The sequence below is a fragment of the Aptenodytes patagonicus genome, chromosome 3 (genome assembly GCF_965638725.1).
Source record: "Aptenodytes patagonicus chromosome 3, bAptPat1.pri.cur, whole genome shotgun sequence".
In the NCBI taxonomy this organism is placed as follows: Eukaryota; Metazoa; Chordata; class Aves; order Sphenisciformes; family Spheniscidae; genus Aptenodytes; species Aptenodytes patagonicus.
In genome coordinates, this window is record NC_134951.1 from 107,549,180 (window position 1) to 107,565,449 (window position 16,270).

The window sequence follows — 16,270 nt, forward strand, 5'->3', positions numbered from 1 at the left end:
ACTTCAGAGTAGTGTTAAACTAAAACCAGTTGACCAGAATCTGCTCTCACTGCTTATAGTTTTGATTTTGCAAATCCCGTTAGCAGTGGAAAGCTGTACTGCCATCTTACTATCTAATGTAAATGTGACAGGAAAGAAAAAGAACGTTGTGTCAGCCACCACCCAAGCAAATGTGCCTGTAATCTTCCTGTGATGGAAGGCAAATATTTTTAAGAGCATTCAAAAAGCAGAAAGTAGGAAATAATGATGTTTTAAAGCATTACTATCCCTGTAAAGCAGGAATATTGGAATCTACAGTAAATTCTTCAGCACAGAAATTTCATCAGTCAAAAAACCCCATCTTTTTTGCATAAGACTTAGTACAAAGCACTTATTTCCAGATCATTGAGGGTTAAACACGGGAAAGTATAAAAGGTACTATTGGAATTACCTTCAGCAAATAAACACATGCAGAAACCAAATCCTCTGTGACATTTGCAGGTTCTCAGTTAAGAGGAGCATGGTATAGCGTATATGCCATCACTCTGTGCACTCTGCTGTGCTTTAGGAAGCAATTTAGTTTTATTTGTACATTTAGCACTTGTAGCATTCTTTTCTTATGAAACAGTGAATTAATGCTCCTTGCATTTCCTGATGGAAGACATTCTGCGGGGGTCACCAATGGCTTCAGGCACTGAGAGCTGAAGTAGCACAGATCCAGAAAGATGCCCGTAGCTGTAGAAGGTTTGGATTGGGCTGTTTGGTTTACTTTTGAAAAAGTAGAAAGGTTTTACATAAAGCACCTGTAGCGCAACAGAGTGTACATTGCATAGGCAGGTTTGTGAAGGGCAGTGAGAATTTGAAGAAAAAAAAAAAAACACAAACAAATAAACCCTTTTGCAACAGGAGGTTTATGTTAAAAAATACATTCAGCAAAGGCGGCAACTTAAAAAAATAATTTGTTCATTTCCTAATTAATGTTTTTCCTTCACACGTACCCTTGCACTATTTTCTTTCAACAAAGAAACAGATGTGCTGCATAGGTAGGCAATAGCAAGTGCACAGATTTTATTTACATACTTCAGCAAACTACTTTTTTCTCAGCTGCCAACCTATCTGTTTGGCCAGCATCCACTGTAATCTGTTCTCCTTCATTATGTTAATCTGTGGGCGGAAAGATTTCTGTCATCTTCAAATCGCTTGTACAGCAATGGTAAACACCTTGGCCTGTCTGTAATTGGACAGGTGTCTGCATTGGTGTCACCCAGCTTTTAATTCAATTAAAGAACTGGCTGCTCTGCTCTCATTACCCACTCATTTCCTCTGCACTTTTAGTCAGTCAGTGAAATTTACACTCAGTGCCTGACTATCTTAGAGTACAAAGTCAGCAGTCCCATAGCAAAGATCATCACTGATACACGTGAATTAATTTATAGCACAGCAAACTAAATTTTGCAATAAAAAACAGCTTATGATCCAATGAAGTCGGTTGACAGCTTTAAAAAACTTTCCCGAACTCCTCAATTATCACATTCTCAGACCGGCATCTCTTGTCTACACCAAATAATTGCTGATCTGATAAGAGTCCATCAGGCTTTCCAAGATGGGATGCTAACAATGCAAAATTTGGCCGCAACCACACTTGCACATATTCTATTAATGCTAACAGGAGAGAGGTAGATAAATTGTCACTTTGATCAGGAGATAGAATTAGAGGCACCATCAATATTTAAGAAGAGGGTCAGCCTCCCACATTTGGGATATGAGTCCCATTCATTCAGCCTGCCACTACAGAGCAGCTGAATCCATCTAGACTTAAAATTTACATCATAGACAACGTTCCAAGCCTTAAAATCCACATGGGGAATCGGAGACGGTAAATCATTCTAACACACCACTCCTATCTGCCCACTCAAAGAACCTTTGGAAATAAATTAAAGTTCTAACACAGACATTTTGACACAGTGACCCCATGAAACTGAATAATGTCATTTGTTAAATATGAATGTAAAGTTAACAGTCTAAAGGAGTGATCTGGAATCACACCTAGAACATTAAGCCCACTTTATATGCAAAACTAGTATTTAATTTTCTATACTTTTATTTAAATGATCTTTAATTATTTGCAATATTTAAAGTTGAGGTTTAGAGTTGTGTCAGAGAGAAAATGCTAGGTTCATTCTTGCAGACAAGGGACAAAAAACATTGACATGGACAGCAGAAAAGAATCAACAATGAATTTATGGTAAAATGGATGCGTGGACTAGTCAGAGTTAGTTGCATCTTTACATCCACTCCATTCATCATTCTAATGCATACTTCTCCATAAAAGAGACGTTTCTTTTGTTCAGTACATCTAAAAGGGAGGTCTCATATGTTTAGGTAACTCGGCCAGATTCCACAGTATTCTGGCAGATTTTGAGTGGAAAAGTAATACTTCTCATCAAGGAAAAAAATTGTTTTACCACTAAGGTATGAGGGCTAATATTTTGTTCACAAACACTGAACAATAGATTCAAAGGCAATTATAGTATTTTAGCAATTTCCTCATCCAGTTAAAAGACTTTTATGAAAGCAGCTGCTTCACTGTTCCAATCTGTCATCCCGCTTTTTCAGAAAGTTGCTTCAAAACACCACACCAGGTCTTCCGAAATGAAAAGACACACTTGCTTATGGTAACTTACAGAGCAGCTTTTACTCTGCATAAGGAATTGGTTAAACAAATATAAATTGAGGCGAGCTTTTTAAAATACATTTATTGAAGGAGCCTTCCCATAAAAACAAAACTAAACCCACTTGCCCACGCATGACTCGCACAAAAAAGCTGTTTAATCTTACAGATGTAACACAAATACTAAAGTTCTTTTCCTCACTTCCACAAAAAAATGCACTCAGGTAAGACGGTGGAAGAGGACAATTTTGCAAGACTAGTTCAATATTTTATTTTTACAGGTAGATTTAGCTAATTTTATTCATAACCAGGCACGACTTTCATATGCAGCTTGAAAACTCAGCTCTGCTACTGAATGTTAAGATTCCCAAAGTCAAACCCAGAGCTTCCCCACACAAATTCCATTTGTTTCACAAGCTGAGTGTGTTTTTTGCCAAAGGCACTTTTCCTTGCCAGATTTTTTCATTGTTTCCTCCCTAACACTCCACTTCATAAGGACCTATTTTGAAATACACATATTGCAATGGAAACAACACTTAATTCTTGTTTAAACTCTTAAAAAAAAAATTACCAAATCTCCCCTCCCCAAACCTAAAGACTATTTAGCCAACTTGAATGCCTGAGGTTGTACAGCATCTGTCTAACAAAGTCACTTGTGTGTCGAGATGCATCATTGCCACAGTACACTTAATCACAGTCCACTGACCAGAAAAGGAAGTCCTCAACTGACTTTGTGTTTTCAACAGATTGTAGCAAAAACTGTTTAAGTACATGCGTCTTCTACATATGCATTTCTGGACTGAAAGCCTGTGCACATCAATCTGTCGCATACATCTGCATTTTTAAAGCATCTTCTACCATAAGTATAGTATGACTCATAAAATTTTGAAGAATTATTGAACAAGAGGGCACCTGTTCCAACTCTTTAGCTTATAAGGACAAAAAAAAAGGTTTACTTTAGTTACTGGATCTCTTTGGCTTGGAAGACCCTTTTTTTCCCAACAGAAAAATTTCATAACCAACCATACACAAGTTCCACTGGCCTTGAAGATGCAATTCAGGTTGCAGTGGTTCAAGGAAGCCTGTTACATTCCTCATAACACAGGGCAACTCTCTGGCTGCTTTAATTTGCAGAAAACCTTAGCCCAACAGTCCAATTTTGCACCAAGAGTTAATTAGCCACAGAGAGTATTGGTTCTGTAATATCTATCACTATGTTACTCTTGATCCTTCCAGATAACTTTGTCATTGTTCATTTTCTGCAGGATGATTAATTTTAAAAGTTTGCAGAGAGAGAAAGAAAGACTGTTAACTTTCTTGCAAACTTTTTTTGAGTGTCTATAAAAACCATATTAATAATCCTTTCCATCCTCACAAACATTAAGAAGTTGATTTCTTTTTATTAATAGAAGTATTGGTATGTAGCTAAGAGTTGATGTAATTTTGATAAAATGTTCAGGTTTATTTAATCAGACAATTTACATTTCATATGAATAAATTTATACAACAGCATTGGACTGTAAACAAGATTCATTTAGGCCTAAACTCAATCAAGTTAGAACCTTAATATTGCAGAATATTAATATAATTTATGTTTTAAAATGCATATCTTGAAAAATATGCAGCTAGTCTGCTAAAGCCAGCTAAATGAAAGGAGACACGAACCTACATTCTGCCACTCTGCTTTAGAGTCATCAGGAGCTCAGGCACCACCTGACAACTCACAGAAACCTAATGGGCATAGACAGATCTATTGGCTACCCTATATTGCATTACCTGCCGCAGTCAACCAGGGAACTGAGCAGGGGCTCAAGTGCAGCTTCTGGTATACTCCTGCAGCTCCTCCCACCGACAGAGGTGTGCGTACATATGGGTGAGAGAGACGGAGAGACCAAATCTCCGTAAGACACCCACAGGGACAAAACAAGCCAACAGTGAGCATCGCAGCCCCAGTCATTACAAGGGTCTCGGTACATGATACCCCTTTGTGTCAGAAGGGTGCATAGAGCCTTCCAGATCGCACACCGTGGCATGGCACCGTAAAGTGCATACCGTCGTTCTTCCGGCTATGGGAAATATTTAGATGTTTTCTGTCATCTATCTGTGCTTTTGACCAAAGGTTACTTCTACAAAATGATGATAAACAGAAATAAATTACCTGAAAGTGACAACCGTTCTTGTATTTAAACGTGGTTCAAGCACCTGATGAAGCAGCTCTTGAAAACCATATTTTCAATACAAAGTTTTGGCTTTTATTACTTTAAACGTTCTGTCAGATTTTAATTTTAAGTAAATACAACCTAAATATAGCAAACCTGGTTAGTACGTTGTGACTCTTTGTATCTTCATGAAATGTTTTAGAACATTAGGAATTTGTCCCAACTTCGAGTATGGATTTGGGAGTCCTGCTAGAGCTCTGGCCCTACATATATTTACATTTGGTTTGCTATTCTTCTCTGTAAATTTACAAAAATCTCATTATCCGCAGCATAGGAGTGTTTTGAGTGTAAAATATTTGCACAAACCAAGAGCTTTCAAGTAATTTCAAGTGCATGAAAGTAATATCCAAGTAATTCATTAACGGTTTCATGTGGCAAACTACCTGGCTGTGGTAAATTGCTTACAGGCCCCATGTAGATCAAAGTACCCCGAAGAAAACATTTTCTAAGAGCCACCACAGACAGCAAACTCTCATTTTAGGCTCACCCCATCGGCACAGGCACTCCCCGGCCTGTGACATGGCCATCCTCAGCTCCCAGCCTGTGGGGAGCAGCCGGCCCCCGCTGCCCCCGGCTGTTGCCCCAGGCCTTCCAGGGCCCCGAGCGGTACTGTGGGGCCTGGCCCTGGGGCTGCCCCCCGTGGGCCCTGTGACTCCCAAGCCCCACCGGAGGCGGTGGTCTGGGCGCAGAGGCCAGTCGCAGCGCCGCAGGCTGCTTTGGCAGCGCCTGCTCGGGCCTGGAAGAGATCTCCCTGAGAGGGAGAACCTCTCAGCCAGCGGCGTTTCTCTGAGCACGGGGGTTTGCCACTCAGGCAGCGAGCTTCCCCCGGGCCCTGCGGCCCCGCCGGCGAGCCCGGGCCTATCAGTCACTGGCAGGAGGTCCCATCTCCTCTTCTGAGAGACTCCCTAGCTAGAGCGCTTTCAAAGCCGAGGCGCAGCCGAGCCACTTTGATTAACCATATTAAATCATTAAATTAACTTTTCCTGAGATATTCATCTGGCGAGCATAAAAGACTAAAAGGTGAAAAGTAATTATAAACACGTGTCAAGGGAAGGAGGGAACATTCAGGGCAGCCAGAGGGGAAGCCTTCGACAACAATTTTCTCGTTATCACGTGTGCAGCCACAACTTCAGCACTTGGCTATTGCGGCAATGACACAGGCAGATGAACTGAAAAAAAACGTACAAAATTAAAAGAGGAGTCTGTAATAGGAATACCAAATGTTCGTGAATTCTTTTGCAGGATATTTTATTTAAATATTATTTGCAGCTTTTGCTAGCCTTCTTCACTGCCCGTAATTGGGAGCTGGTAAAATTGGATCTCCTGAATTCTACAATGAGAGCAATCTGAATTATAAAATGTTTTTCTTGTACGTGCTTGACAAGAGAAGCATCAGAGGATTGTGATCAGTGGCACAAAACCCGGTTAGAGGCAAGACAGCTGTGGTGTACCCCAGGGGTTGATACCAGGGTCAATACTGTTCAACATCTTCATCAATGACCTTGATGATGGGAGAAGGGTGCACCCTCAGCAAGTTTGTGGATGATACAAAAAGGCCGCCAAGATGATAAAGGGACTGGAGCATGCCTCTTATGAGGAGAGGCTGAGAGAGCTGGGACTGATCAGCCCAGAAAAGAGAAGGCTCAGGGTGATCTATCAATGTGTATAAATACCTGATGGGAAGGAACAAAGAAGAAGGAGCCAGACTCTTCTCAGTAGTGCCCAGTGACAGGACAAGAGTCAATGGGCACAAACTGCGATACATGAAATTCCACCTGAACACAAGAAACCACTTTTTTATTGTGAGGGTGGTCAAACATTGGAACAGGCTTCCCATAGAGGAATATCTCCATCTGTGGAGATATTCAAAACTCGACTGGACATGGTCCTGGGAAACCTGCTCCAGCTGACCTTGCTTGAGCTGGGGGGGATGGACTAGATGATCTCAAGAGGTCCCTTCCAACCCCAACGATCCTGTGATTCTATGATATGCTGGATTCCAAAGGAAAGTAGAAGCAAAAGCAGCTCACAAACCACACTGAAACAGCGTGTTCTAAAGCTTCTTTCGTTTGTTTAAATACTGATTCTAATTTATATTCCACATTTTGATGGCAGCATAGTAACAGCATGTGGAATGCACTGGAATGCAGAGTAAAGCAACCCAGCCTTTAGGAAAAAAATTCTTTGATGTGATGGCTCTATACTTCCTTTATTACTCTGCTGAGTGTGACTGGCTGTATCCAAAGCGTATCAATGTTATTACATGTTTTTTTGAAGGCAAGATGGGCTAGCACAGTATTCCCTGAACCCCCAAAATTTACACTCTAACTTTATACTTTCATCCTAGAATACAGATCCTGAACACCATGTTGAGATATACTACCTTATCCAATAAACTCCTGGTTCAACAGTTAGAACCTCATTTTAAGGATTTAAATCTGCTGAATATTCCTTTCTTGGATGAAAGTGAAAAAACAGTTTGACATTTTGAGGGTTACAAGGGTCAGATTTTGAAAGATTTTGGTTTCTGAGGAATCAGAAATAGGCATTTGAGACTGTGGGATTATGCTCATTTAAGGACCTGCTTTACCTTTAATATTTAGCTCAGCTTTTCTTCTGACAAGGGTACAACAGGTTCTTCTGAATTTGACACACACAGGACAGCCTTCTGGGAAATGGATAATGCTATTAATAATTTTTTGTTACTGTGCCCCAGTTATGACTCAGGACCCTACTGCACAGAACAGATCATGGTAATTGTTCAAAAGAATTTACAGGCTAAGTATAAAACAAAACACAACAGATGGGTATAAAAAGGTGCAAGGAAAAAAAATAAGGTAAAGGGGGTTGTCAGTGCCCTCAGATATATTTGCAAGCAGCAGATTAAGTGGTGCCTAGGCTTAATAGTGAATGAAAATTTGAAGGAGGGAGTGGAAAAATACCAGAGTTGCTTCATCAGCGATCCCACTGAGAGTTGTGGTGCTTTCCTCTCTCCTGTTGCATTAGCAAGCCTGGCTGTTGGGGTTACTGTAGCATCTTCTGATGGAATGCAACAAAGGAATTTCCAAAGAAATTTCCCTGAAATCAGGGAGAAAATAAGCAAAATATCCCTTCTCAGCAAACTCAAAGGAAAAGTAAGTAAGCACAGCATCTTCTGGTGGGGTTCTGTGTTTATGTTAACTTTTGATTAACCAGGAAAGATGATTCAGCAGGGAAAGCTACTCCTTTTCTTGGGAGTCTCACATTTGTGGGTAACCATTTCTCAGTGTCCACAGACTAGTCCATCTGCGTAGGCTTTACTGAAATCAACGGGCTGAAGGTAAAATCATTTCAAGATCAATGATTTAATTTTTCACTTGTCTCAGCTCTGACCTCACCATGAGGACATTAATTACATATTTCATACAATGCCAAAACTGGAAAATACGTAACTAAACTATTGGGCAGCAGTTATGAATAACAAAAGGAAGCACTACTTCTACACACACAAAACTGAATTGGAAAACTTACTGCCATAGCAAGTTACAGAAGCCAAAAGCATAAGTGTATTAAAAGAAGAAAGACAATTCTACCACAGACCATTAAGCATGATGGTCCAGATGCAACTTTCAGCTCAGGAATTCCACAAACTACCAGCTGAATTTGTATTAACAGGAAGGCTCACTCTATGCTTAGCACATTTCTTACATTTTCTCCTAAGCATCTGCAATGTGACATTGTCAGAGAGGTCAATGGTTGAATACAGCCATTCTTAAGTTCTCCGGGTCATTTTATTTTGCAGTATTCAACAGCTATCTGCTATAATAGACTAAAGAACTGGGATCCATTTACTATCTCCATTTAATATAAAGGAACGTCTTATTCTTCTGCCTCCTGAAAGCTGCATGCAGATAACCTCTTACCTGCCCAGCCTGGTGTAGACATTTTCATAACCCTGACACATAACCATGGCATAATGCAAACAAATTTAAACAAAATTTTGGTTCTGACCATCAGCTGTGAATAAGCTATCTAATCCATATGCTTCTAATATGGTCTTTAATTTCTACTAATATAATTTGTATTGCTTTACAGCAAGAGTATTCAAATCAACAAGTTCATCAAAGAAATCACAGGAAGAACAGAAAGCCCATGCAGTTTTGGTATTGTAAGCACATTAATCACAAATAGTCAAGAGATTTCAAACTGAAGAAAATAAAATATGTGCATGTTTGCTCTTGAAAATGTATACATACATTATGGCAGAGAAACAACACAAAACATATACACTTACGTAAAAACACTAAGCACGTATTACCTGGGCTTCAGGAAAGCAGCAATAATATACTGCCTGAGGGTTAAGGCACTTTCTAAGACTGTTATATTGCCCAAAGCTGAGCCAAACCAAAGCATCAGCTTTGAGCACTATGTCATTAGGACTTTTTAAATTGTTACAAATATATAATTAATTTTAGAGAGTATATAAACAAATGTCTTGGTCACAGTTTGCTACAGTGAAAGTAAGACTTTGTACTATTGCCCCATTTAGTCATAACATAATTCAGACTGTTGTCGGTAACGTGCTCCTTCCCAGGCAACTTTGTAGCAGCCAGCAAAGGCTTCCTGTTAACAAAGAGCAGAAAGCCAGATCCACACTATCCTCACAGGAAGAGAGGTCCCAAAATGTTCTTTATGTAGCAGAAAGAGAGTCCAGTGTTTCTTCCTAAAAACATCTGCCTCCTATGGGTAAAAAGACCTAGACTCCAGAAAACATCGCAAGTGCAATGGTTCCTATAGCTCCTGTCCACAACCCACAGCTCAACAATGACCAAACCCCATAAACCCCAGGCCCCAAATTCCTTCATTCCATAATAACCTATCTCCACATCCCAGTGGTATCAAGCAAAGCATCTGATTAACATAAATGTATGCTAGGTCCTGCTGAAATCAGTTAGGTGTATATGATCAACATTAGGCAAGTATATCAAGTGCTTTCATACACCAGGTCAAATAGTATCTTACGCGACCCACATGTAGAGTTCATTTAGGTGAACTGGATGTAACAACAGGGGAGGGGGGAAAAAAATCACATATACTAACCAAAAAACAAACAAACAAAAAGCATTCTTCCTCAAAGCATTAATAGGGTTGGGAAGGAATACCTTAAAAAAACCTACTTTTTAGTATTTGAGTTGTATCTTAATTTCTATTGTTCTTTGAAGTCAGCACATTGCTATGTATGTGGATGCTGACACCAAATACTACCCTTCCAAACATTATATGTGCTGTGTATACACAAAAATAGACAAGGAATACTTTATAGCTCAACAAAAGGAGGTGTAAGCATCCCATTATTAGGTGTGCCTAAAAAATGGTACTTAACAACATTTACCTGTGAGCATACTAGTGTCAGCAAGCTCAGCACTAGTGATGGGTACATTGGGACCATCCTCTTCATATGCTTTCAAAATGTAGTTCTCAATTACACCTATGACCCCAGCAGGTTTGTCCCAGGTGACCTCAATGCTGTAACCATTTATACTGTGAACTCTTGAGGGAGTTGTCACATTTTGTGGAACTGTAGAAGGATAAAATAGAAAATAGAGAAAATGGCAGTTCTAAGGAGACTATTGCCCCTATTCTTCACTTTTAATGGCTGCAGTAAATCAGACTCAACCATTAGCATAAATACAATTTATTAGAGTTGTAACTTTTCAGCATTGATTTAATATGACTGCACATCTTGAGCTATTCAGTTTAAGCTATATTTCAAAACCATCAAAACTCCATCTACATAACATTCCTTCTTGTCTTGTTGCGATTTTCCAAAAACATTTAATGTATCAAACATATTTAAGCATCACTCATAAAGAGAGGAGGGGGACTGTATGTAGCTAACAAGTTCAGGCATTATAATCATACAACTGAATGAAGCAAGTCAGTGTTGTAAAAGAAGGGTTTGATATTTATCTGTTGGATACCTAAGCCTCAGAATGCCACAACTATGAAACATTTCTAAAAATGTGCATTCTCATTTACAAAAGTACATCAGAAAGTTTAAGCTTTTCCATTTATTTTCATATTTCCACAATGCCACAGAAGTGTCTCAGGGCAAAGCAGAGATTTGTAAGGCCTTTTTGCAAAATCCTTTGCTTCTGATCATTCCATATTATAAAAAGAAAAAAAGGGAAAAAAAAAAGAAAATGAAGATGTTTAAAAGAACTGGAAAGCCAAGCTCATATATGCATACAGTTGCTAATAAAAAAAATCATCCCATTTCTCATAACCTTTAACTATTTATTAGATATTACTATACCAAGTAAAGGTCTGGCCAGTAACAACTTCATCACAGATGACTGCACAAGGGATGCAGAGGAAAGGCCCAAGGAACACTATGGCAGGATGATGGATGATGAGTTTGCTGTAAATGCATGTGGACTCCCAAGCCTTGTTGATGATCATACACTTTTCTCACCATCAAATAACCTCTTTTTTTTGTAATTTTATTGTTTAGTTTCATTAAATATGAATGCAGCCTTGTTTTTTATAAGAAGGATAACAGAATGGAAAGTATAAAAATACATGTAAGTTGTGATTCTTGTGTAAAGTAAGAATGTGATACTCTAGGAAAGCTTCAGTTACTACAGTAATATATTGATTTTATTAGTTCTGAAGTGTATCACAGGACAAGGTAAGGTACTGTATAGCAGATGGTCTTCTCATAAGGGACATAACAAAACCAACTCAAAAATAATTAAATAGCGCAATTATTCTCCAACCCCGGGGAACATGTTGCTGCTCAATGCTGTGGTCAGCTTGCAAACATAGATTTATGGTAAACCTTACAGTTGTCAGACAGTCGATATGAAAATATGGTGGTGGTACACAAAATAATGACAGTAAGTTGCATAGGAATGCATTTGCAAGTCCAATATTTACACAGGTACCGTATCATTTTTTAAGATCATACATTGAATATCTTGCATCAAAAGAATTCTCTGCATTCATGGAATGCAATTAGGCTTCAATTTACAGAAGAGGGAAACTTGGTTAAATAAACTATGCAGAACTGTAGATCTTCAAAAACTTGCTGGCTCAATAAAGTTTGCAAAAACACTGAACAGAAAAGGAAAGGTCCTTTAAATTTTCTTCCTAAAATATATGAAAAATTTTATCTTTAAGGCTCAAGCAGGTATTACGTTCCCACTTTGCAACCTTCTCCACAAGCCACACTCTGCTTTTCTAGTAAATATTGCCACATTGTCACACACAATCTATGGGCTACTTGTTAAAAGAATCCTCATTCAGCAGCACTGAGCAGCATACCCATGTGCAGGTAATGTAAAGAAAAACTTTCGCAAGACCCCCCTCTCCCTAACAACTACATGGCCTCTTATCTTCCACATCTTGTGCCTGCTGTCCCAGTATCTCCTTTCTTCTCTACATTTCATTTTGTATTATGCAGCTATACATAGGAAAACACATATTTACTTACTCCAGCGGACTCCTGTAACGTGAGGTTAGATGTGCGTGTATGAACATACCTAGATGTATGGCTGTTCTCACTCAGTTAATGCAGTTCAATCCTTTCACATTTTTTGCTCTCACACAATTACATAATCTAATACATATTTGGAAGAGACTTTGAATTCTGTGTGGAAAATACTTGCCCGAACATTTCAGAGCTGAAGATACTGATTTCGTACCTATTCAAAGCATTAAGCAGTTTTGCTCCTACAGGAACACTATACAGCTTACACTACTCAAAATTGTTGGGGTGGGATTTTCTCCAACCTGACATTAAATAGCTAATGAAAAATGGGAATAAGTAAGCCTTAAAACTATACTTACCTGATTCTCTTGTACGAACACGGGTCCATACACTAGATACTGACCCTCCTTCATTTGAGGCAACCACCCTATAAAGGTATTCTTCAAAGAACACAGAGAAGGATAGAGGAGGAAAAAAAAATAATCACTGAACATGGTAATACATTAATACAGAATGAAATAAAAATGATGTATTTCATTTAAGGAACCAATGTGTTACCTGTAAATGGTTGTAGACCACTCTCATAAACACTCTGCTCTTTTCCTCGGTATACTGGGATAGAGTCATTTCCCCTGCAGTTAACAGCAGTGTCAGTTGATAGGCATCCATCCAGATTGACTCTGACAGCACTGCTGGACACAGATGCCAAGTTAACGACAGCACCTTGTGTAAATTTAACATCCTTCATGCAACCACCGAAACCTAGCAAACAGTAAGGGGTTAGTGTTACATAAAGAGCTTCAGTCATTAATTAAGAATCACTTTTGTTCCTTTCAATTCTGTATTTTCAGCATTAAAGACTGTAATGCGGATATGTTAACTTCCAACATGACATTCAGTCCCCCCTTTCAAGATACTAAGCTGGTAAAAATTCCTGGTATTCTAGTGTTGAGTTCCTGCCTTACTGAACTACACTCTTGTTGTTATCAATTCCATCCCATGAGGAAATAGCTTCCTGTTTTCTCTTCTGTCACTTCTCTCTTTAAAATTATTACCATAAAGTGATTCTGAATTTGTAAATCAGCTTTCTGTTGCTTGCTAATATTTTGTTAATATACACTCTTCCTCAAACTGAGAACATCGTATAGATTAAATATATCAGGAGATCACAGAGGTATATCAGTTTATCCTAACTGGGATATAACTGGTATGCTGTTTACAAACATACTCTAGAAACATAATCCCAAACTGTTCATTTATGAGAAAAAAATTAAGTAACATCATTTTATATTTATTTCTCTGTGTGTGTATAACATTCCTATATACATAACGTATATATACACATATATATGTAATGTATAACATTACAAATATGTTAAATTAGTTACTAGCAGTAAACACACCACTACAAAATTTCAGGATGCAGTTGTTCAAATTTCTATATACTTCTATGACTTATTTACAAAGAAATTAATAAATTGATACCAAATAGTTCTCAGATCTGAGTAAAGTACAGTGATTGGTGTTTAATGTAAACCCAAAGTAAACAGTAACCAAACTGAAGACTTCAGTTAATTGAAGAATTAACTTTGTAAATTAAAAATGAGCCTGAGATCAGTGCTTTTTTTTAGCTTTGTGAAAACATCATATTTATATCTTATGTACTTTTATTGCCTTTATTACTGCAAGATGGCAGGTCAGCGTAGTATTTGTACTTAGCCACGTGATCTGAGAATCTAATATCCATATGTATTTCATGCAAAAAGAAAGGGGCACTAAAGGTGGACACCCATTTTGAATCATCGTCTAAAACATCTTCTCTCCCCACAACACTAGGAATTCAGACAAACTGCCCCTTAAAATGAATACATCCTAATTTAAGCTCAACTCCTACTCCACAGCAATATGCTCAGTGAGCAAAACAATATTCCTTTATTCAAAATTAAATACCAAGCAGCTATTAATTGAGAAAACCTTTTGTAAATACTTATTAAACTGGGAAGGTCTCCATATTCTATTATCATACCATTACATCATTATAGTCCTAAATAAAAATATGTCTCAAAGCTGTAGTGCCTAATCTTGCTCATCTGAATCTACGGTTAGGAACACACAAAAATGTTTTTATCTTCAGACGCTCTGAATATAAATTCACAGCCACCATCTTATTTTGCAGTGTGCTGAGGAGGCTCAGTGAAAAAAGTAATATTTATTGATGTGCCTCAATATGCACTTCAGACATTCAGTTTAGGCATGATTTTGCCCTAGATTCTTTGTTCACAGATCTCTCTGCTGCAGGAGTTGCGAATGCATCCACTCACGAGGCTATACCATCTGCTATGAGGCAACACTGACAGGGTATGACTGGCTAGCTCTTTTGGGCCATAAATATTATGCGCACAGAACCTGGAGGAAGATTATAATATATGTGATACCTACAAGCTGGAAAAATACTTAAAACAATATTTTTGAGCTATCTGTGAACGCCAGTGCATGGATTTGATTCAAACTATTCTATAGCTGTGAAATCACAAGGCTTCAATGGAGCTCTGCAGAGCTTACTTGAATGCACGCATTCAATGTGAGCTCATGCATTGAAAGCCACTTACTAGATTCCCCACTAATCACTTACTGACTGCTACTTATTTGCCCACAGTATCTGAAAAGTACACCATGACTGGTGAATAGCTTCATAAGTAATGAAAAAACACACCCAAACTGTAAACAGAGCTAGTTTAATAGACACTTTTTGACTACATTTCATACAATAGATCCTTGGAGGCCATTAGTATCAGGCTGTAATTAATGCTTCTCTCTTTTCCCTACAAATTTGACCTGTTCCAGAACAGAAGGGTCACAGTGATAGCTAAAAACATGACCGTCTCCCCTCCTCCTGATAACATGGAAATATCATGGTGACGTAGCCAAAATCCAAATTCAGGGTTTTATATGCACCTAATTTTTTAGACCAGAATCAGTATTGCCTAAAAAAGGACTAATAAACTCTCAACAATTCTTCCATGTGGCAGCATCCAGCCGCATTACAGTGATTTAAGCTATGTTTACTGTCTTCCGCTGGTTTTGTATTCCAGATCTGAGAGTGACACAAGTTGATCAAATGAAACAAGTTTATCTGAACGGGCTTTCTCTGATGAAGATTTGAGATCTTCCAGTTGGGCATCTCGGATTACCATTTGCTACTCTCCGGTTCCTCTCCTATGAGTTAGATTGCTTCAGATATCACTGGGTTGGAAGAATTTTTATAGCATTACAAAAGGATGAGGACTAAGTAAAGCTAGATGGGTAGGGATAACTGGTAGTTAAAACAACACTGGGTGGGAGGAAAAATTCATGTTACATATTCATCAATTTACGGTACCAACAGCAGAATGTCCACCTTGTGCATGACACGAGTTTTTGAAAAACATATGTTCTTCCTGGTGTCATCTTACCTTGTTCTAGCCCCAGTTCTTTATAAAAATTCTGAATCTCACGTGGGATTCCTCCTACGTAGACAGGAGAGTTTACTTTCAGCTGCTGAATACGGGGTTCGAGTGTCTGCTCTCTCAGTTCATTCATACTCGCTGAAACTATGGAGCCCTCCTTGTTCACTGTGACTTTGTTCCACTTGCCATCACAATAAGACAGTCCTAACCAGACATCCACTTGTGTAAAGACAATGCCAGTTTTTAAAAAGATGTTTAATATTCCACTTTTCAGTTCAATCTATATATTTTAAAACAGAAAAAAAGATTTCGAAAGAGACATCACATACACAGCAACAACAGACACAGTTATTTTAAAAAAATAATCAAGGGAGTCAATGAACAAGATCAATGAACAAGACGTTTTTATCTTCAGGATAGCAGAAATTACAATAATAATTCAGAATGTTGGAAAATATATTCTGATTTTTTGACAACTGACTTT

At 38.4% G+C, this 16,270-nt stretch overlaps 1 protein-coding gene across 1 annotated transcript in view; it reads right to left on the reverse strand.

Annotated features, from left to right (window-relative positions):
* Positions 1-16,270, reverse strand: part of USH2A (usherin) — a 405,495-nt gene that overhangs the window by 232,614 nt on the left and 156,611 nt on the right. The window contains exons 26-29 of the mRNA XM_076334572.1: positions 15,793-16,066; positions 12,899-13,102; positions 12,700-12,780; positions 10,241-10,426 (exon numbers count right to left, since the gene is read on the reverse strand). Of these exons, the coding sequence (XP_076190687.1) occupies positions 10,241-10,426; positions 12,700-12,780; positions 12,899-13,102; positions 15,793-16,066 (745 nt within the window). The remainder of the gene's footprint in view (positions 1-10,240; positions 10,427-12,699; positions 12,781-12,898; positions 13,103-15,792; positions 16,067-16,270) is intronic.